Source organism: Didymosphaeria variabile, assembly GCF_027946475.1.
Source record: "Didymosphaeria variabile strain IMI 356815 chromosome Unknown scaffold_7, whole genome shotgun sequence".
Classification (NCBI taxonomy): domain Eukaryota; kingdom Fungi; phylum Ascomycota; class Dothideomycetes; order Pleosporales; family Didymosphaeriaceae; genus Didymosphaeria; species Didymosphaeria variabile.
This window is the reverse complement of record NW_026611626.1, coordinates 227,847-249,765: the sequence shown is the minus strand read 5'-3', so window position 1 is coordinate 249,765 and position 21,919 is coordinate 227,847. Positions and strand designations below refer to the sequence as shown.

Genomic DNA, 21,919 nt, shown 5'->3' with positions numbered 1-21,919 from the left:
TGCCATAATACAGCTTGCTCAGTTCGAGGACCTGCCAGGCATCTCCGCAATGCATGCACCCGTGGCCTAACAGATGTCCATCACTGACGTGGTAACAGTGCAGCATGCTGCACGCACCCGATGTAATTTCAGACATTGTCACCGTTAACACTCCTATGTGTGCATGGCTATGTTTCCAACAGCCACCACTTTTGGTAGTTCTATCCTTGGAGCCATGGCAGCTGTCGCGGGAATGCAGTGATCGGAACTTTAGGCATAGCGGGATTATGCAGTATGCTACCCCCGTCCAATGACGAATCGAACGGTGAACGTTCCCCGGAGGCAGCTGCAGACGGTTTTTTTTAGGCATTGTCCAGAAATATACCGCGCATCACGATGTAGTCAGAAGCTGGTGGCCAGTCTGACTATCTAGTCGATAATGCAGATGGTCTCATGGGTCTCGGGTTCAGTATGCTGAAGAAGCAAGGATGGGTAAATGATCGATACTTGGTAGCGAATTACAATAAAGGAACATCCTGCAAGCACCTACCCACAACCCGCTGAAGCGCTTGCTCAGAAATGGAGTAAACGAGAGTCGTAGCGTCGTAGATATCTCCAAAAACATACCAGATACTCCACACCCTTGGCCACGCCACTGGCCAAGATTCCCATACAGCCTACCCTCGTGAAGAACGTCCTGTGGCAGCACACCCATTCACAACAACGATACCGCCGCTACCGGCTCACACTACTCCCATCCATCGATTTCCGTGGCCGCAACACACACACACCGCGCTACTTTCCTCTCTACCACCTCACTCTCTTGCCTTCTCCGGTTCCAGAATCCTCAGCCCCAAGAACGCCAGAGCTCCCAAAGCCGCGCCCAACGCCGGACCAACCCAGTAGATCCAGTGATACCCCTGAAACCCAGTGACAACTGCAGGCCCAAAGCTCCTCGCCGGATTCAACGATCCACCCGTATAATACACACCACAGAGCTCCGCCACAAACAGCGTAAGGCCGATGACTAGCGGCTTGCTCGGTCCACCCGGCAGTATAAGTATCGTGAGCACGAGCTGTGCCGTTAGAAACATCTCCAAGAAGAGACCCCGCGTGATGCTGATGGAGGGCTCGAGCTTGGTAGCCGTTGGAAGCGGCCCGGGGAGCAGCGCGGAGACCACGAACGCGGCGCAGATGCCGGCGACGAGCTGCGCGAGCATGGAGTGAACGGCGCGCAGTGGCCTGATTGCGCCTATGAGCAGCAGAGACAGCGTTACCTAGTGCGAGGAAAGATGTGAGTGATTGTACTTTTGCTTTTTCAAGTGCTACAGTCCGGTACGACGGGAGCGCTGGCAAGGCGGGTCGCACAAGATGTGATCGTGCTATGCGCCGTTCGACCAGCCTTTTAGCCGTTTACCGTGTAACGCCAAACGGTGAGTTGGAAAGTTGGCTAGGAAATGGAGGTGGAAGAGCTTACAGCTGGATTGAACATGCCGCCGCTGATATCGGCGAAGATGCTGACGTTGACGGCAAGAGCGGCACCGAAGGCGAAGGAGATGTAGATCAGCTTGGAGACATTTTGAACGGGGTTCAAATCGAATCTGTCTGAGTCGGCATTTTCAACCGTGGCCGAGACGATAGCGATTGAAGTTCCGGCAAAGGCGAGAAAGAGGAACATGAACGTGCCGATGAATTCTCCGATGAAGACAGGGTATTCATGGCGAATGCTCTTGTCTGGTAGTGGAGGTGAAGCAATGGCTGGGCTGTCGTGATGATTGTGGGTAGGAAGCATGCCGTCTTCGCTGTGCTTCGACATGGTGAAGGTTCTTGGCCTCCAAATTTCAGGATCAGATGCAAAATCAAGCACAAGACTTAAGAGCAAACAAAATTGGTTGTTGAAGGTTACTGTTGTGCCAGATTTATATCTCTTTCTCTTAGATCATCGATGGCAGCCCTCGATGACGGTTTCTAGCGCGAGGGAGCACACCGACGCCCATGGCAAATCAACGTGCAACCTCCTTTTCGAACCGGATCGGTCCACACACTCCCTCACAACTTGGAAGCTTTGCCGGACCCAACCGCCTGGCCTGCACATCGTGTGAGCAAGTGGTACCGATGAAGGGTGGTGTGGAATGCAATTGCACTGGTCATTGGTTTTTCGTGCAGCGTGCTTCCACTTGGTTCATCCAAGAGGTGACAGAACGTCGGGAACTGATCATGACGTGCTGTGGAAACAAACCACGGGCAGTAATGCAGATTGCCGTAAACTCATCGGAATCTGACGGTGTACATGGTGCTTCACAGTGCCCGACACTCAAGACTGAACCCCTTGGCGCAGGAGCCTACCTATACCAGGCCCTCCTTTGGTGATAAGAATTAGCAGGTCAACTCGAGGGCTAAACTGCCTAAGGTGACTCACTCTATAACAGGTCTTCAAATTCTGGTCTGCCACTGTATGGCCATGTTTTACGCTGACGCAAGAGCCGGTACAGCCTTTCGTGTCGGGCACCGTGCTTCGATCTTCAGACCTGCCGGGATAGCGCTGAGAAGATGGATTTCGATACGAGATTGGCAGCGATCATTGACAGCGCGCATCAGTGTTCGAACGGTGAAGTAGGATGTCGGGCTGAGAGACTGGCGAATACTGAGCGTGCCTTAAAGTAACACAAGGTCATGATGCTTGAGTGACGATAGAAACAAAGCAATACCACCGTATTACTTCTTTGTGATACGAAGATGGCCGATAATTTATGGAGATCGAACTCCGTATTATCCACGCTGGGGTAACACAGTGTGTATATGCTGGCAACAATTTCCCTAAACTTGGCCCCCGCGATGTGTATTCGGAACTCCAGAGTGCGAAAAGCTTAGGCCTTCCTGAAACAGAAGTTAGTAGTGATGCTCGCATATAGCTTTATCTCGATACGACGTGCTCTTGTGATCGACAAGCACCTCGGTGCATATCATCGACGCAGTGGTGATAATGTCCATAATAGGGACGATAGAAACGGTAGACCTTGCCGCGTGACCTTCCATTGTACTCTGCAGTAACTGGTAGGTCAAAAGGTCGACCTCGGCATGCTACATTCCCGAGTAACACGGAAGGAGAGTCGCTGGTATGGATCACCCGATGTGATGTGTGGCCGGACTATCGGGGACAGCGTAGTATCTTGAGAAGCCCGAAGTATATTCGATGCCGCTACTCGCGTATGGCGCATGATAAGGCTGAAGTTTGTCTCATGATCGTTGATCAGAAGAATCCAAGTCCTCGAGCCAATAATGGGCGGAAAGCATAGTGGGTTAGATTCCCACGTAAGACATCTCATAGTACCCTTTGATACCTAGTTTGATATGAATCTAACATTCGAATCATACTTGTTCGTGTAACAAAGAGGGATTTGTAGTGGTAGGGTCGTTCGACGCTGTGGACTGGAGGAAGTATGTGCGGATAAACATTTCACCGACATCCGAAGGAAGGTGCATCTGTATCCCGCGCCCGCATCCAGCACTTAGCAGCGTACCCAGTACGTCAACCACATGCACATCTTCACTATGCGAACTTCGATATTTGCTCTAGCTCCTCTAGCTTCAGTCGCGTCGGCGGCCCGCTTCATCCTGCTCATCCCCAACACTCCTCTCGTGAACCCGTCATCGCTCCCATCTAGCACCCACGCAACGCTCCAGTCCTCCGGACCCCCGCTAGACGCCTACATAACGCGCTCAAACTCGTTTAACTTCAACAATGTCTCCGTCGGAAGCTACCTCGCTACCATTCACAGTCGCGACTATGCATTCGAGCCATTGCGCATAGACGTCACCCTCGAAGAAGCGGTTGAAGGCAGTGGAGACAAGAGGGAGAAGGTGCACGCGTGGCAGACGTTTATTGGCAATGAATGGGATAACAAGGGAGAGCCTAGAGGAGAGGGTGGGAATGGACTGGTAATCGAGGTTCCACCTAAGGCTCCGAAGGAGTACTTCCAAGAGCGGGCTGGATGTGAGTGCCACACTTACGTGACTGACAAGTTGGAGATCGTGTGCTGATGATTATAGTCTCTCCTTTGTCGTTCTTGAAAAACCCTATGATCCTGATGGGTCTCTTCACACTGATCATGGTCTTTGGCATGCCGTACTTGATGGACAACAGTAAGCACTTAGAAATATCTGCAAGGTTAATGAGGCTAACTATTCTGCAGTGGACCCAGAAACCAAGGCTGAATTCGAAGAGATGCAGAAGAAGGGCGTCATGGGTTCAGGCAACACCAATACCGCGCAGCAGATTCAAAACTTCGATCTCGCCTCGTGGATGGCGGGAAAGACAGACACTCCTCCCCGTGGCCCGAGTCCCGCTCCACAGTCTCAGGGGAAGAAGCGGGGTTGAGTTGTGTCATCTTCATGGACGGAAAAAGGAGTGCCCTATGCGCCTCTGGTGCAAGGATGACAGATATCCGGTGTATGGATCCAGCAATGGCTGTCGTAAGCAAATAGTTCAACAGCAATCTCATTTGCTCTAGCTAAAGAGTGTGGAGAAGGTGCATTTGTAGAGCGCACTAACTTTGGACATCGTTCGCATACGACCAATCAGATACCCAACGTTACTTTGACATCTTCACCATTCACTAAACCGACAACATTGTCGTGACTTACACCCTACCTCACTTGATATCTGCCATTTCCCTGCATATCAACAAATCTATCATGCTCAACATATCTGAAGGAAAGCTACGGCAATCCTCACGAACACAAGTCCTACCTCAGTCTCCTCAACCCAGCTTGAAATTGATAAATCAACACCAGCTCCTCACTTCTGCACGATGTACGCAAGTCAATTCGCCGTTCTGGCGGCTACACTGTGACCATCCTTTCTGATCCCATCTTTTATCTCCCGCTAACATATCACCAGCTTCACAGTCGCCTTCACCGCCCCAATAGTCGACCATGCCACAGAACCAGCCATTCAACGCTTCCAGTCCACCGACCTCAAGCCCATCCCCATCGACGCCCTCCTCCTCAACACCCGCCAAGACACCTCCAATGAAACCACCACCGAACAAGAGACCGTCACAGAGGTACTCACGGAACAAGTCGTAGTCGTCCAACCGCTCGACGCGCCCGCCGGACCCCGAGCCTCAGACGTACCTGCAGACGCGTCCAACCCTGCCGTGATGCAGGTTGTTCAGGAGGTGATGGAGTCAGTTGCTAATAAAGTCACAACCATTTCAAATCTGGCTTTTCAGACAGCCTATCCGAAGATGCATCTCCCATTCACGTTGAGTGGGACGTCGAGGACGTCGATGACGCCAACGACAGAGTCAACGTCAACACCAACGACAGAGTCAACGACCTCAACCCCAACATCAACGGCAACGGCAACAAGTACGCCAACGACAGAGTCAACGACCTCAACCCCAACCCCAACCCCACCCCAACGTCAACGACAACGTCAACGAGTATGCCAACGACAGAGTCAACGACATCAACCCCAACGTCAACGTCAACGTCAACCCCAACGACAACGTCAACCCCAACGTCAACGTCAACGACAACGTCAACGGCAACGCCAACGAGTACGCCAACGACAGAGTCAACGACGCCAACCCCAACGTCAACGAGTACACCAACGAGTACGCCAACGTCAACGTCAACGTCAACACCAACGACAATATCCACAACATCAACGACATTAACGACATCGTCCTCCACGGCTACGTCCTCCACAGCTACGGTGTGAAGGACACCAAGAGAGTTCACGCAAAGGGAAAAGGGAAGGAAGGACAGGAATCACTCACTAGGCCGAACGTTTACTTTATTGTCGATAAAGCCTTGCTTATATAGTTGCTTTTATTTAGTGACACGGACCGAAGTTACTTGAATTGGAATAAATGGTATTCTCATACACTCTACATCCTGCATGCAATTCACAAAAGGAAACCAACCCGCGCGTGAGCCTATATACAAGTCCGCTTTCTACTTTACTAAAAGATACAAGCCTCTTACGCCGCCAACGCACCCTCTTGCGGCGTCTGCGGTCCGTACCCGACTTGAGGGTCGGGGTATCCAGCAGCCATGAAGTTTGTCTTGGGGTTCTTCTGCGCCTTTGCTGCTGAGCAACGCGCCATTGTTGGTGAACTAGCATCTTGTTAGCATCTTGTGTCGGTGGGGACAATGCTAATATGTGACTTACTTTCTTGAAATGGAATCTGTGAAGTAAAAATTCTCAATCGGCTTCTTGAGCGGCTCGCCCGACGCCTTGGCTCCCTTGTTCTGGTCCACAAGCTGGACCTTGCTCAAGCCAGGTAGTGATACTGGCTCGACGACGTCGTACTTCCGCAAAGCAGGAGAGATCTCCTCCATGCGGTCCCTCAACTGCTCAACATCATCGTAAGGTAGCTCAGCACCGAGATATTCTGAAGCAGCTCGGATTATCTTCCAGTCTTCCCTTGATGCACCAGGCAGGCCGACAGCAGCACGGCTCATCTGCACTCGGCCTTCAGTGTTGACGTATGTGACAGACTTCTCGGTGTATGCGGCACCTGGGAGCACAACATCGGCGAGCTGTGCCGCCCGATCACCGTGGTGCCCCTGGTAGACAACGAAAGCATCCTTGGGAATTTCTGCCTCGTGAACCTCGTCCGCACCCAACAACCAGACGAACTTGGGAGTGGTGTTGGCGACTTCAGGTGATGGAACGGTGAAGCCAACGTCGTAGGCACCTGTACGGGATGCAGTTCGCTGGAGAATGTTGTATCCGTTCCACTCGGCGGTCTGGAAGTTGGCCTTGTTCTTCTCGACAAAGGCGCCAACCTGCTCGTAGAACGACTTAGCATCAGCGTTCTCGGTGACCGCACTGCCAACGATGATCATTGGCTTCTTAGCGGACTGGAGCTTCTTGCCGAATTCTCCAGAGAAAACGGTCTTCAGGTCAGTCGCAGATGAGCCGAGCTTCTGGTACTCGAAGGTGCTCTCAAAGTCCTCGCCAATGAGACCAATCTCCAGATCAGACCTCAGCCACTGCTTCCTGATACGGGCATTGAGAACGGCGGCCTCGTGTCGGGGGTTAGTGCCAATGAGAAGGATAGCATCAGCCTCTTCAACACCATAGATCTTAGAGTTGAACGAGTAGTTCGACCGCACGTCGACACCGTGTGCAATTGGCTCGCTGCCACCAGGCTGGTCGAGGGCGAGGTTGTCCGAACCAAGCTTGTTAGCCAAATCCTTCATGGCAACGAGAGTCTCGGTCTCAGTCAAGTGACCAGTGACAGCCTTAAACTCGTTGGCCTTGGGTGCTATCCTCTTGTACGCTTCACCAATCTCTACAAGGGCCTGTTCCCAAGATGCAGGCTTGAACTGATCGCCTTCGCGGATGAGGGGGTTGACCAATCGCTGGGTGCTGAGGGCGTCGCATGCGAAACGAGTCTTATCGTTGATCCATTCCTCATTTACGTCGTCATTCAAGCGGGGAAGAACGCGCATGACCTGAGTACCGCGAGCGTCGACGCGAATATTCGAGCCTAGGCCGTCAAGCACATCCACGGTTTCCGTGTGGTAGAGCTCCCAAGGACGAGCCTTGAAAGCGTATGGCTTCGATAGCAGAGCACCCACGGGGCAGAGATCGATGACGTTTCCAGAAAGCTCGGTATCAAGAGCGGTCTCGAGGTAAGTACCAATCTGAAGGTCGTTGCCACGACCAGTAGAGCCCATCTCGGGCGCGCCGGCTACATCGTTGGAAAATCGGACGCAGCGTGTGCAGTGAATACACCTGTTCATGGAGGTCTGCCTCAGTCAGTTTGTCTTCATTTTCGAGACTCTCGCGATTCCCACCTTGATCAGAGGCCCGATGTTCTTGTCTTCGACGGCACGCTTGCCACCAATCTCGTGGAAACGTCCGCGGTCTGCGCCATATCGCATTGACTGGTCTTGAAGATCGCACTCGCCTCCCTGGTCGCAAATAGGGCAATCCAGCGGGTGGTTGGCAAGGAGGAACTCCATGACACCCTCGCGCGCCTTGTGGACGAGCGGCGAATCGGTCTTCACGACCATCCCTGGCTGTACCGGCCATGCGCAGGATGCCACAGGTTTAGGTGCCCGCTCCACTTCAACCAGACACATACGACAGTTTCCGGCGATCATGAGCTTCTCGTGGTAGCAGTATCGGGGGACGGTAGAGCCGGCTTTCTCGCATGCTTGGATAAGGGCGGATCCGGCTAGAAGATGGTTAGAAACATGCAAAAAAGCTTCAATGAGCTACAGGCGCTATAGTACCTTCGATTGATACCTTCTTTCCATCTGCAGAGCTCGTTAGCAAATGTCGCCGCCGTCGCGGACCGGTGGCACGTACCGACAGTGATCTCCACCTCCGCCGACCGGCGGGCAGAGGCAGCAAAGGTCCTTGAGCCATTGAGGCCTGCCTTCACCGCAGGTCGCTTCAGCGAGCGAATTAGTTGTTGCCGAAGCATCGTGTGGCGGGGGCAATGGGCGATGAGGAGGTGCTTGCCGAGCTCTTCGATGATGAGGTTCAAGGGCGCTGGAGTTTGGGGCTTGGCACTCAGCGACATCAGAGAAGCCGCGATTGGTCAGCTCCTGCCCGGTACAAAAACCTTTCCGCCCACCGTGCACCTTCTCTTCTTCAACTCATTCTGGGCAGTGTTTATTGTGGGAAAGATGGGCGCGCCGCTCGCAAGAGCAGCGCGTATTCACTCCGTCTCTTCCTCTGCATTCTGCCCTAGAGCGCGACTCGCAGAGCGCCGTAGCTGGAGCAGATGAGGTTCTCTATGATATCTTGTTCCTTACCAACGTCGCTACATCCTTATATATTCCATCTTGCGTTGTTGCCCTTATGATCACATATAACGGCGACTATTTTCTATTGCGCAGCAGACGGTCACGATAGTGCATGACGGCTGAAGACTTTCGATGTGCATCGTGTTGCTGCTCACGCACTACCTTCGTAAAGTTGCAACTGGGTAGGAACCTTTTGAATATCCCGCGTACCCTCAAGATGGGCAATACAAATATCGTGAGGCACGTATCTGAAGGAGTAGACGGAGATCAGGAAGATCGAGGACCTTCGAGCTGCCTGTTGAGGCTTTTCCTGTCCAGGTTTACGCCCTCTTCCCTAATGACGTTTCCTTCATCGGGGTAAGATTTTCCGCAGTGTGATCAGTATAACGTTTGCTCGTTCGTCTTCTAAATACTCGTAGCGTAGCCGCGTGGTTGATAGATTGAGGAGGTGACGCTGCCTTCAAGGTGCCAGCGTCTCGAGCAAGATGTCCTGCTAAATTTTGTGTTTGTCGAGTGCTTTGTGAGTAGTGCTACAAGTGCTTCGTGCGCATTATGTCTCACATCGCTCTAGATTGTGAGATCCCTACATTGACTGTGTGTGTCAATACAGAGCCTGACGTAACTCGCTGCATGATACCGCAACAGGAAATACGATTTGCTTGACGCATACCTGCCAAGCCATTTCGCAGACACCACGATCCATATTTACAGACGTAGCATAGGATAATACTAGAGCAGATGTTCCGGTTGGGTTGTAACACCAACAAAACTTCGGACGAGACCCTGGATACAGAACAAGGTCCCCAAAGATATGTCAGAGCAACCGACGACCGGCTGGCAGTCCCAGCATGCAAAGAACACATCACAACGTATATGACATAAACTTGAATCAGAACTGAGCTAAATTGACAGAAGAAACGGGATCTTCGCATGATGGATAAGATTACACAGAAAGACCATTGCTCCACCGAAGACCCGTCGGCATTAGATGTTCGCCCCTTTGCGTAATGGTATACATTTTGTACAGATTGAGGAGAGCCATCACCGACGAGCCCGCTTGACACAATAGTCCACCCTCATTTTTCCCCACACCCACAATGCATCTATGACTTCTCAAGCTCCGCAAGAATCTTCTCACCCTTGGCACGTGCTGACTCGAGGTCACCGACCATGTAGAAAGCACCCTCGGGTAGGTCGTCACCCTCACCGCTGAGAATGGCCTTGAATGACCGGATGGTGTCCTTGAGGTCGACAAGCTTGCCCTCGATACCAGTGAAGACCTGAGCGACAGTGAAAGGCTGGCTCAAGAAACGCTGGATCTTACGGGCACGCTCGACGGTAAGCTTGTCAGCTTCCGACAACTCGTCCATACCGAGAATGGCAATGATATCCTGGAGCGACTTGTACTCCTGGAGGATCTGCTGGACGCGGGTGGCGGTGTTGTAGTGGTCGTCACCGACGATACGGGGGTCCAACATACGGGACTTGGAGTCGAGAGGGTCGACAGCGGGGTAGATACCCAACTCGGAGATACCACGGGACAAGACAGTGGTGGCGTCCAAATGGGCGAAGGTGGTGGCGGGAGCAGGGTCAGTCAAATCGTCAGCGGGCACGTAGACGGCCTGGACGGAAGTGATGGAACCCTTCTGGGTGGTGGTGATACGCTCCTGCATACCACCCATGTCGACGGCGAGGGTGGGCTGGTAACCGACGGCAGAGGGGATACGACCGAGAAGAGCAGACACCTCAGAACCGGCCTGGGTGAAACGGAAAATGTTGTCAATGAAAAGCAACACATCCTGACCCTCAGCGTCACGGAAGTACTGAGAAAATTAGCTCAGTCTCAAGGTCTCCAGGAGAGACTCGGTGTCTTTTCATTACGTACCTCAGCAACAGTCAAACCAGTAAGGGCAACACGGGCACGGGCACCCGGGGGCTCGTTCATCTGACCGAAGACCAGGGCGACCTTGGACTCGCCATCAAGCTGAATGACGGAGGTCTCCTGCATTTCGTGGTACAGATCGTTACCCTCACGGGTACGCTCACCGACACCAGTGAAGACGGAGAAACCACCGTGGGCCTTGGCGATGTTGTTCTACAAATCTGTTAGTCTTGCCTGGTTGTACTCGTGCTCCCATCGTCTTACAATCAACTCCTGGATGAACACAGTCTTTCCGACACCAGCACCTCCGAAGAGACCGATCTTTCCACCACGAGCGTAGGGAGCGAGAAGATCGACGACCTTGATACCGGTAACGAGGACCTCGGCGGAAGTGGACTGCTCGACGAACTCCGGGGGATCGGCGTGAATGGGAAGGAACTTGTCGGACTTGATGGGACCACGCTCGTCAATGGGGTCACCAGTGACGTTCATGATACGACCAAGAGTTCCGGGGCCGACGGGGATGGTGATGGGAGCACCAGTGTCGGAGGCCCTGGAGCCACGAACGAGACCCTCGGTACCTATGTCGAATCAGCATTTGCATCTTCGTGCCATCGGGTCCATCCACATACCGTCCATAGCAATACACCTGACGACGTTCTCACCCAAATGTTGCTGTTGACTGTCAGAGCCTATTCTTCCAGGTGTCCGGGCTTGGCGTCCTTACCGCAACCTCGAGAACCAGCTTCTGGCCGCCATTGTCGGTCGTCAACGCATTGAGAATGGGAGGGAGCTGCTCGCCGTCGAACTTGACGCTGTAGTTGATGATTAGCTTCGGATCTCGAGATGGTGTCGCCAATTGCTTCGACGAAAATCCGTAACCGGCATGTCGACGAAGTTTTTGCGCGACCGCATCAATGGATTTGGCCTTACTCGACAACGGCACCAATGACCTGATGAATCTTGCCATCCTTTGCGGCATCCGTCGAGGCGAACCTGGCGGCGAAAGCCGGGGCGAAGGACTTCCTGATGGGCTGGAATCCGCGACGGAGGGTCGTCGCGCGGAGCGACCGCTGGAAGCCGCTATATCATCGAATTAGCGCCTGCTGCATCGCCAATTGGTTTCGTCCAAGCTGTGGCGTACCTCTTAAGCATTATGTGAGATGTGGGAGGATGGGTTGGGGAGTGGAGTGGTGATGGAAGGAGGTGAGAGCTTTTAGCTGCGAGAGCCGAAGTTCTCCTTCAGTCACGCTAGTCCGCGTTGGGTTGGCAGCTTCGAGCTCCCAGACAACCCGAACAGCCTTGTCCACGGACCACATAGGAGCACAGTCGCAGACACGTTTTGCTAATCTTTGATGCATTAGAAATGCTGTAGGTGACGATGGCCTTTGGACAGATGATATGTAAATTGATGGCGATGAGACCCGCAGCTCAAATCCCCTGAGAAATCGTCCCAAGCCGAGGTCAGTCTCTATTCTGGATCGCAGCACTGCGCAATTGCAGCCTGCTCATTTTCAGCTCGAATGTGTAGTAGTCGAACATAACTCTGGATTAACTCGGCCCAGGATACGTGATACATGATACAATCGTAATGCAGCAGCTTTTACCATGCATCGGGATATCCCGGAGAGGAACCGATTTGCTCTGGCAATGAACAATAATAGCAAGGTAGCTCAGCAATGGTAGCAGCGTACTTCCTCATGTCAGCACAGGTTTTGCCTTCAGATGGTTTCGCCACGAGAGGCCTCTGTTCACGTTCGTCACTCTATCAAAGATTACAAGGTTCCTTTTGTTTGCACAGAGTACTTCAATCTAAGTAGGAACCATACTATCAACTCTCCTAGTCTGCTTCATAAATACCAAAAGCTTCTGATCCTTCTTGCTCTGCGTCAGGATTCCCATGATAGTCCTCGACTGTCGCTGTTCGACGTAGGCTCATTGCAATTGGAGGCTTGTCTTGTTCGACTTCTTCAATACCATCCGCATCATCCCGTCCAGTCTCCCCTTGCTCGTCCACATCGCTGTAACTATTCATAGGCCGCGGAGGAGCACTTGCGGTTCTTGATCGTATACTACCCCCAAGATTTTGCTCACGTTCTCGCCCCACACGCCCCCTGTACAACTGGAGGGCACCACTGTGCTGAGCATTTCCGTCTCCAGTGCGGCTACCCGGAGCTTCCAGCTCTTTTACATCCTTGGAACTTCTGGAACCCTTCGTTCGTCTGATTCCCTTAAGGTCCTGGTCTTGAATATCTGCTCTAGGAGACTTCAAGTTGACCTCGGCCTTATGGCGTGTTCCTGTTCTGATGTCCTTCTGCTTTACTGGTTGCTCAGTGTTTGGCCTTTCACTGGCGATATTCCGTTCTTGAGCGAATGCCGACCTCGTTTCTTTGGCCCCATGTCTTTCATCCGCGGGGTCTACGTCAATTCCGTCTCGTGACTGTCGCAACGTTGTATGATAGCCGTTAAACCCATCCTTCTCCGTGCCAAGATCTCCTTCTTCCTTGTTGAATCGATGATATTTATGGTGAGACAAACGGGAGACCTTCGTCATGAAAGCCAGGCACGTACTGGGTAGATTGTGGGGACCGTGCATACATTCAAGCTCGGCCTCCTTAAAGTACTCCCATTCCTCTACATCGGAAACAGAAAGAGATCTGAGGATCATCGCGCGTGTCCAGCGCAAGGATGGTAGGAAGCCCCTGCGGTGACCCAGGGAAGTGATATCACGCTTGAGCTTAGCGCGAGATATTTCATCTGTGCAATACATATAGCTGGAAAGAAGGGTGCGCAAACAGCCCTGGATGTCGTGCTGGGTATGCTGTTGTAGCTGAGCCAGCTGATCATAGAATGCTTTCGGCTCTGCGCTAAAGCGGGTAAGAGCCTGTAGGCACAATACCTCTGTCTCATAGTCCTGAATAGCCCTGGCTGCATCTAGGGCGATTTTTAGAAACGGTTCCGGATCGTTTTCATGTTTTGGTTTAGAGAGTGTTGGGGTCTCGGAGTAACAGGGAGCGTACAGCAGAAGACGCAGAAAATTTCCTGCGTTCGAAAACATTCCGGGATTTCCTGGGGGTGTCGATGCTAGTGCTTCGCGGCGTCCGCGAGCTTCGTATGCTACTTTGAGCAGTATCCAGCGAATGTATTGCCGGGACTTCATCAAGGCCCCGTCTCGCTGTAGAAGCGAAGACATGATCTCTGTAATTTTGTCAAGCAATCTCCACGACTCGTCATTGGGCGAGCTCTCGAACAATACAGATTCTGCCATATCAAGAAACGCAAGCTTGGTCGAGATCTCGCTATAGGGTGCGTAAGCTTCCCATTTCTTTAACACTGTATCGACCAGATACACGGGAAGGCTAGCACCAAAGAGGTCCGACAGTAGCTCTTGACCAGGATCCGCCTGGACTAGACTCACGAAGCTGTCTCGAAAATCCCAGCTTTTCTCTTCACGCATCAGGTCTGCTAGAGGCAAAAGCGAGAAAGCCCGGCGAACGAGGGACTCATCAACACCGGCCCCAAAGCGCGACATGTATCCTAGATTACGGAGCGAAATGATCATAGTTTGGAGCTAATTATTTTAGCAGTGTACGCCGCCTCGGATTGACGTTTAAATCACCTGAGTGGATGCACTTTTGTTTTCAGCCATTGCATAATTATTCCACTGCTCACGGCACACCTGCGCGTATTGGGAAGCTTGCGGAGCCTGGTTCGAATGGATCGTGGCTCCGTCCTTCAAGAGTTTCCACTCCTGCGTTATAGCTCCGTGTCGAGAGGCATCGAAGGTAGAGTGGGGTTGAGTTTGTAGAGACAGCAGGTCTGCATAATTCCCCGAATCGTACAGCGAATGCGCATACTGGACGTATACGTACGGATTCTGTTCTTGCCCAATCAGATGCTCAGTAAGATATCGACTCGCTCTGGCAAAGTTGCCTAAACGACAAAGGCGAGAGAATTCCTCTAGGTCATCAGAAATGTCGTCTGCTATCTCCAGCTGTAGGTGGAGCGTGACATCCATTGATTGCGATGCGTTGCATGCCAATCCTGCCGCAATCGACTAAGTTTTAATCAGTCTTTATTACTAGGTAGGTAGATAGTGAATGCATTTACCGGTGTATCTCTTTGTTGAGAGGGCGAGCGTGAGCGATCGCTCTTTTGAATTCCTGGCACACTAGCTCAGCATTAACATCTAAAGGGAACGTGATCCCACCTACTAGAGACTTGACCATTGTCAATTGATCTATCAATAGGGCTGTTTCCTCGTGGTTTGGCAACCATTTTTGATGGGCGCTCAATGTCCCTCTACAATGCTGTGGCGTCGTGTTCATTTACTTTGTGATAGGACGGCACACTGCGACGGAATCTGTTGAATCGTTCAACTTCTTCAACAAGAGCGTCGTACCTGGACATATCGATGCCGTCAAGTGCCGGGTAGCCTGCCTCGGGATGGGATCATGCGCTCTTCAGGGAGAACAAGCGATGAGTCTGGCGCTATGGTAACATGAGTTGGCTAAGGTGCTCGAGAGCGTAGTCGTAGAATGTATGTTTTCGGAACAGTTCGCTGATGCGTGGAATTACTTGGAATCCTTGTGAGAAATGGGCATACCGTTCCGCGGAGTGTAACCAGATTAAGCCAATGCCCATACATGCACATAGCCTCGTTTGCGCTAGTGCGACCAGGGTGGCTGACGACTCTGGGTTCAGCCTCGTTAATAATACATGCTCTTGCTAGCTGCTGAGGATCCTCCTGCAGCCTAATCAGCCGCACAGTTAAACTCCTGACAATCCAGCCTTGGGTGTCAGCAAGCGCTGCATGTTGCCTTAAGATCTTTCGTCACACCAGCCCAGGGCTCGACAACAGTCAAGCATGACTCTACCTACGAGTACTACTACGGGTCTGCCAGGGGTCAGATTGAGTCTTGCTGAGTTCCGGAGAACTTTCAACGCACGAGCCGGCAATTTTGGCCGGCACGATCTAAGAGAATATCAGGACTTGGATGGGAACATTAGTGTTGGTAACTCAGAGATTGGTGGAGTATCCGTCGATTGCCGATTCAATTTCGAGCGGACTCGCTGGGGCGTCATCGAGGATAAGTCTGGAGGGATCTTCTATATGGACCTCACGATTAACCAACCTCTGGATTGGCGACTGAGGGAAGCTACCGTTTCTGTAATCCTGGAAGACCTGAGAACGCCACAAACGAAAAGAGCAGACAAGAAGACCCATCACGATGTTTCAGTAGCGCTGGACACCGAATATTATGGTCCCAAATCCTTAGTCGGCCCGGAACTCAGCGTCGAGAAGACCAAAAGTTACAGCATTGGTCCCCAGGTCGAAGCTGCAGGATTCGGTGGGTCGTTGGGCGAGTTTGGAAGCAGTGTTACTTTACCTCGAACCTCGTGGTGGAACTTCCATGGAACTCCTCAGACGGCCAGTAACTCGTCAAAGCGATATACTATTCTCACTTGGGTCATGTCTCAGAATGCTCTCGCATACAGTGCCGAGCATCCGGCCAAAATTGAGACAGCCTTCACGTTCTTCCACAAATACAAACCATTCTCCTTGCGAGTGGAAATCAACGGGAAGCTGCGACACATACACCACAAATTCAAGGATAAGTCCATCGGACTTTTCTCTAAAGCAAAGAAAGAGAAGCCACTCATACTCGTCTTCAGATTTGATCCTGGTGCTGCCTTCAAAGAACAGCTTCTCCACCATGCGAAGCTGCTGGAGAGCGACATGGCAAAGCTCGCATGCCAAAGGAAGCATGTCGAAGTCAGCCAACGTACCTCAACCGCGAGGTTGTCCAATGAAGAGACTCCGCAAGAAGGCCAGTCGATCCCAATAACTCGGTCAACTAGTCCGGCCGGACCAGCTGTAAGCAACAATATCAATATCACGCTGCAAGCCGGTCAGGACGAGCTAATTACTCAACTGTTACGCGTACATACTGCATTGTTGAACAACGATAGCTTGAAGGTCTCTCCGGACGTCCCGCGAGAGCCCTTACGAATCAATAATCATTTGGATGTACCTCCATCTCTAGCGGTTGGGGACGTACCACGCGAAGAGATAGTGGCAGATTTGCAAAAGCTGCCTGCATCAGCGCAGTGGTTGCTAGCTTTCTTAGTTCGTTTTTGGTCTGCGTGGTCTATACTTGTTACGACTTCGCAAGATAAGTCAGCTCCTTCTTGAGTATTTTCCCGCCGCAATATCTGTAAACAAGCAATGGGATGATGGATGAAATTCGGGGCTGAATCGCAGGCTTCGGGCCGAGGCAGCTCCAGGTCTTGCAAATCAAGCATTGATTCTGAATGACGTCTTATGTGTAAACAAGATCAGATAGTCTCTTGTAGGGTGCTGAATGTGAGCAGAGACAACACAGCCGTCGTACCTCAAGTGCAAGATGGCTCGTGCGATCCCTGCTCAACGCGCGCGAACGGCAGACGCGGGGAAAACACGTCGAGTTCACCGAAGCCCAATGTACACCGCGAGCGCATAAACACCCCAGTAAACATTGCCGACCGTCTATGACGCCCACGCCGATTCGTCGCATTCATGTCCACACGGAATCCCAACAGCAAAAATTCCGCAGCTGCTGAGCGACGGTCGGCCAACTATGCATCGTCAACACACAGGCCCCGCGCCGCTTCTAGAAACATGAGTGGAGAGAACAACGAGGATAGGCGCACCTCCACCTCGCAGACACGCAAACATTCGACTTCCTCCGGCATGAACGAGCGGCGCGTAGAAAGACGTGAGGTCAGAGAAACGGAGAGGGAAGTGCGACGGACAAGGAGCCCGCTAAAGCACTCGACAGAAAGCAGAGTCAATGCGAGGACGAGGACAGAGAAACCTGCGCGAGAAGAGAGGGAGAGACCACGTACAGCAGAACATGCAAGAACAAAGTCTGAACCAGAGAAACCATGGGATCCTCGGGCCACTCTCATACCACATACAACCGCTCCGCTTGCGACACGCGTCTCAATTCCACCGCTCGCTTCGACGGCGCCCACTACGCTACAGCCTACGCCTCTTGCACAACTGTTACTTGATCAGCAGGAGAGCGCCATAATAGAAGACTTGCTGTTTGTGTTTATGGGATTTGAAGGACAGTACATACGGTTTATCGACTCGTATAATCCACATGACGAGAAGGAACGACTCGTTGGGCCACAATTCCGCATACTACCTGGCCTAGATCCGAGTCTGAGGGATCTGACCAAGTCAATGTTGACAATGGCGACACATTACATCGCGGTGGAGACATGCATCGAGGTGCTAAGCAGGGAAGAATACGGCGCGGTCAATCATTCGCTTTGCGCGGCTGTGAGGCGGCTGCTGAAAGACTACTTGACGCTGATGGCGCAGCTCGAGCATCAGATGTTGACTAATCAGTCGTTTACCCTACATGTGCTGAATCTACATACCAAACAGACGAGCCATATGTTGTTCCAGCTTTATACCACAGGAATTGAACTGCTGAAGGCCAACGGAATATTGGAGGATGACAAAGATTCAGATTCGGAAGACGACACGGAAAATTTCGAGGCAATATTAGAATCAGTACGAGAAGGTGGCAACGTTCAATTAGGGACCAAGAAGATATGCAAAGGCGGAAGCGTGCTCGGGCTTATAACGCGGCGACTGGCCTCGATGTCGGGCGATCCTGCAGCACGGGAACTGCTCACAACTTTATTACGAGAGGCTAGTAAACCTTACATGACGATGTTGAACGAATGGCTACATCACGGCGGTATCCGAGATCCGCACGCAGAGTTCATGATCAAGGAGTCAAAGAGCATAAAGCGGGAGCGACTGGACCAAGACTACACAGACGAATATTGGGATAAACGGTACACGATGCGAGACGCGCTCGTACCACCACAGCTCGAAGGTGTCAAGGACAAGGTCCTGCTCGCTGGCAAATACCTCAACGTCGTCCGCGAGTGCGGTGGCGTCGACGTTAGCGGGAAAGTCCAAGACGTACCTACAAGCTTCGATGACGCTCGAGTTCTGGACAATGTCAACTCTGCATACGCTTACGCCAACTCCTCGCTCTTCAATCTTCTTCTCACAACCCACCAACTGCCTGCGCGGTTACGGTCACTCAAGCACTACTTCTTCCTCGATCGATCAGACTTTTTTTCGTACTTCCTTGAGCTAGGCGGTTCGGAGCTCAAGAAACCAGCTAAGAACGTTAATGTCGGAAAGCTGCAGTCACTCCTGGACATAATCGTTCGACAACCTGGCTCCGTTGCGGCCGAAGACCCCTACAAGGAAGACATCAAGGTGCAAATCATCGAGACGGGTCTGACAAACTGGCTCATGAAAATTGTCACCGTGACGGGATTAGACCAAGAAGCTGCTAACGCGGGCTCAATCACGAACTACACACCTGCCACCACCGACAAAGCGTCCGTTACCGACGACAGCAACTTAACCGGCTACGGGGCCCTCGTCTTCGATTATGCAATGCCGTTTCCGCTCTCTCTGGTCGTCAGCCGGGTGACACTGACACGATACCAGCTTCTCTTCCGTTACCTCCTCAGCCTCCGCCATCTTGAAAACAGCCTCGTTGAATGCTGGGGCGAACAAGGCAAAACCGCGACCTGGAAGCACCGCTCGCGCAACCCGCGCATCGAACTTTGGAAACGCAAAGCATGGACGCTCCGTGCACGCATGCTAGTCTTCACGCAGCAACTCCTGTACTACTGCACCGCCGAAGTCATCGAGCCTAACTGGGTCTCCTTGATGTCCCGGCTCACGCAAGAAGACACGCCCGACACCAAAGCCAAAGTGAGACCACATCAAGACGGAGACGGAGGCGTGAAGAGGACCGTGGATGAACTGATGCAAGACCATGTAGATTTTCTGGCGACGTGCTTAAAAGAGTGCATGCTTACTAACAGTAAGCTGCTCCGCGTACGTATCCTCCTTTTCTCAACGTCCTACCTTCCTCACTAACGCATACACAGATAAACAACAAGATAACATCCACCTGCCAAATGTTCTCCACCTTCACACAGTCCCTCTCTCGCTACCTTATCACCGGCGACCCAGATCTTGTAGCACAGGCCAATGCGGCGGCCGCCGAGAAGGCTTCCCCGACCTCCTCTCGCTCAGCTCCTTTTGTCTACGATCCGCAGCGGGTAGATAAGATGTTCGACATGCTTGGCAAGTATGAGGAGAACTTTGCAAGGCATCTGAAGATTTTGCTGGACACGCTGAACTACCTTGCCGCTACGGAGACAGTCGTGTTCCTGAGTCTGTGTGCGCGGTTGCAGTCTGCAGGCGAGGGGGGCATGGTTGCTATGGTTGTCGGGGAGGGGTTCGGGGTTTGAGGAGACCCAGTGCCTGAAGCCATGCATTGGTGGGTGTGGAAAAGTGCAGGGCGTTTCATAAATGTTCAGTGCGGGCCGGCGTTCTTGGGGTAGGATACCATACCGCGATGGGCGTTGCCAGCATTCATCTGATTAGCGTTCGAATGGAGTGAAACGTTTGAGACCAGATCTCTGGCTGACTTTTGACGAAGAGCTATAACTCATCATCCTATAAGCTTTGACACAATCTTGCCTCCCGCTTGTTCGACACTCGAGTACCTTCCCACTCTTCGCGTTTCAACATCGAGACCTATCCCTCCCAGAACGACGAGATACAAACGCGGTAGCAGAACGGAGTGCACCCAAACGAAGCAACAGCACTGCAATCCACACCTCCCCCCATCCCTCTAATCACACCCCATAACTATCCACCGTCAGCTAAAATCCCCCCCTCAACTCTTCCCCCACGTGAAAACTCACCATAATCCCCAAACTCCTCATAATCCACATAATGCAGCGAAACCCACTCCCAGTCCTGATCGTGGCTCGTAGACAGCGCCACCCACCGCCTATTCCCTCTCTCTATTAGTCCCCTTCCAACCCTACTTCCTCAAAGAAAGCTCAGTGCAAATGGGAGACTTACGTATCGCCCTCAACAGAGCTCCCTCGTCCCGCGCAGAACAGCCCTAACACTGTGCCTTTCGGATAGGCCTTTATCACAGGACAGTCTTTCGGACGCTTGTGGTCGGGACACGTGCGGCTGTTTAGACCCGAGGAGGCGGTTACGCGGCCTTTGCGGGCTTGTTTTGCGAGCGCTGCTGGGTCTGGTGCGGGGGCGGCCATGGTGAGCGCGGCGGAGGCGAGGATGAGGAGGGGGGTGAACTTCATGGTGGTACTAGTATGTGGTGAGTAGGAGATTGGTGTTTGTATCGAAGTTTGGGGTGGAAGGTGCGTGGGGATAGGAGGTGGAGAGGAAGTGGAGCCAGGCTCATCGAGGAGCTTTATATTCCCAGTGTAGGGGGTGCGTTGCTAGGGCTTACACGATACACGAGGTGTACTTTGAAGGACGAGATGGGGGTGATGTGTACGGTGGGCATATAGTTTACGTTGACGCATATTATATGCAGTCTTAGCTATTCCCGTCATTAGTATGGAGGGTTCCGGTGACTGGAATACTAAGTGTAACCAGGGAGGAGACGTTGGGAAACAAATTTAGAGGCTGTGTTATTCGCGGACGAAGAATCTCGTTGGAATAGTGTAGTAGTGAGTAGATCAGGGTATGCAAGTCGGTGGGATTGGTTAGGTCGTATTCGCTGCGCCGTCCGATACGAAATTCCCCGTATTTGTATGTAGATGTACGATACCCATAAATAGTGTCCCAGCCTTGCGTCCTCATCGGTTCGAAGAAACGTTACTGCAGTAGAATAACTTTACCCGTGAATGTAAAATTATAAGATCACCTCTTCTCACCAACAATCAATGACTTTTCAATTTCTGTAGCGTATAAAGACATGACCGTTGCTGCGCAAAAGTGTGAAATTGAGGTGTTCCTTAGGGTAGTAGTCGAACACGACTAAAGCGAGCATCTCCGTGTATAAGCGCCACGATTCCGTGAATGTGCAACATTGCCTCACCGGTCTTCGGTTTTGTGCTTTCTAGAAATGTTTGCCAGCGTCGATTGAAGCAAGGTTGTAAAGTCATTTTCGTCGATGCGGTTCTGAATGCGAAGTACGTGAACATGTGACGCTAGACATGGATCTCTAGCTCGTGGCTGTGTTCTACGTTGGGGGCTAGGTAGTTGAACTAACGGTAAGGGAGCATCGAGGCTATTGTTAGGTAGCTCAAACAAGGAGCGCTGTGTTATATAATGTCCCTTTACAGACATCTCATATATTATCCACGTACCTGATCATCTACTCCTCGAAGGAAAAATGCAAATCGGCAGTCTGATCTCTT

General features: G+C 52.0%; 9 protein-coding genes across 9 annotated transcripts; 4 read left to right on the top strand and 5 right to left on the bottom strand.

Annotated features, from left to right (window-relative positions):
- Window positions 1–794: 794 nt before the first annotated feature.
- AQY1_6 (Aquaporin-1) lies at window positions 795–1,795 on the bottom strand (the record flags this gene model as incomplete). The annotated part of the gene is made up of 2 exons (XM_056217971.1): window positions 795–1,256; window positions 1,457–1,795. 2 exons carry the CDS (start codon window positions 1,793–1,795, stop codon window positions 795–797), a joined length of 801 nt encoding a protein of 266 aa, XP_056067236.1.
- A 1,736-nt stretch (window positions 1,796–3,531) lies between these two features.
- Window positions 3,532–4,357, top strand: N0V89_009217 (uncharacterized protein; the record flags this gene model as incomplete). Its single annotated transcript, XM_056217970.1, has 3 exons — window positions 3,532–3,973; window positions 4,030–4,122; window positions 4,173–4,357. The coding sequence occupies 3 exons, from the start codon at window positions 3,532–3,534 to the stop codon at window positions 4,355–4,357; spliced, it is 720 nt and encodes a 239-aa protein (XP_056067235.1).
- Window positions 4,358–5,141: 784 nt separating this feature from the next.
- Window positions 5,142–5,811, top strand: N0V89_009216 (uncharacterized protein; the record flags this gene model as incomplete). The annotated part of the gene is made up of 2 exons (XM_056217969.1): window positions 5,142–5,147; window positions 5,368–5,811. 2 exons carry the CDS (start codon window positions 5,142–5,144, stop codon window positions 5,809–5,811), a joined length of 450 nt encoding a protein of 149 aa, XP_056067234.1.
- A 158-nt stretch (window positions 5,812–5,969) lies between these two features.
- Window positions 5,970–8,432, bottom strand: NdufS1 (ndufs1 NADH-ubiquinone oxidoreductase subunit; the record flags this gene model as incomplete). The annotated part of the gene is made up of 5 exons (XM_056217968.1): window positions 5,970–6,105; window positions 6,161–7,749; window positions 7,798–8,180; window positions 8,239–8,262; window positions 8,315–8,432. The coding sequence occupies 5 exons, from the start codon at window positions 8,430–8,432 to the stop codon at window positions 5,970–5,972; spliced, it is 2,250 nt and encodes a 749-aa protein (XP_056067233.1).
- A 1,428-nt stretch (window positions 8,433–9,860) lies between these two features.
- Window positions 9,861–11,794, bottom strand: ATP2 (atp2, beta subunit of the F1 sector of mitochondrial F1F0 ATP synthase; the record flags this gene model as incomplete). The annotated part of the gene is made up of 7 exons (XM_056217967.1): window positions 9,861–10,580; window positions 10,643–10,852; window positions 10,904–11,220; window positions 11,272–11,314; window positions 11,367–11,454; window positions 11,573–11,722; window positions 11,784–11,794. 7 exons carry the CDS (start codon window positions 11,792–11,794, stop codon window positions 9,861–9,863), a joined length of 1,539 nt encoding a protein of 512 aa, XP_056067232.1.
- A 685-nt stretch (window positions 11,795–12,479) lies between these two features.
- Window positions 12,480–14,917, bottom strand: N0V89_009213 (uncharacterized protein; the record flags this gene model as incomplete). Its single annotated transcript, XM_056217966.1, has 4 exons — window positions 12,480–14,210; window positions 14,259–14,696; window positions 14,750–14,802; window positions 14,854–14,917. 4 exons carry the CDS (start codon window positions 14,915–14,917, stop codon window positions 12,480–12,482), a joined length of 2,286 nt encoding a protein of 761 aa, XP_056067231.1.
- A 589-nt stretch (window positions 14,918–15,506) lies between these two features.
- N0V89_009212 (uncharacterized protein) lies at window positions 15,507–16,835 on the top strand (the record flags this gene model as incomplete). Its single annotated transcript, XM_056217965.1, has 1 exon — window positions 15,507–16,835. The coding sequence occupies one exon, from the start codon at window positions 15,507–15,509 to the stop codon at window positions 16,833–16,835; it is 1,329 nt and encodes a 442-aa protein (XP_056067230.1).
- Window positions 16,836–17,300: 465 nt separating this feature from the next.
- On the top strand, window positions 17,301–19,984 carry alp4 (gamma tubulin complex Spc97/GCP2 subunit Alp4; the record flags this gene model as incomplete). The annotated part of the gene is made up of 2 exons (XM_056217964.1): window positions 17,301–19,565; window positions 19,619–19,984. 2 exons carry the CDS (start codon window positions 17,301–17,303, stop codon window positions 19,982–19,984), a joined length of 2,631 nt encoding a protein of 876 aa, XP_056067229.1.
- Window positions 19,985–20,565: 581 nt separating this feature from the next.
- Window positions 20,566–20,851, bottom strand: N0V89_009210 (uncharacterized protein; the record flags this gene model as incomplete). The annotated part of the gene is made up of 2 exons (XM_056217963.1): window positions 20,566–20,572; window positions 20,607–20,851. The coding sequence occupies 2 exons, from the start codon at window positions 20,849–20,851 to the stop codon at window positions 20,566–20,568; spliced, it is 252 nt and encodes an 83-aa protein (XP_056067228.1).
- Window positions 20,852–21,919: the final 1,068 nt, after the last annotated feature.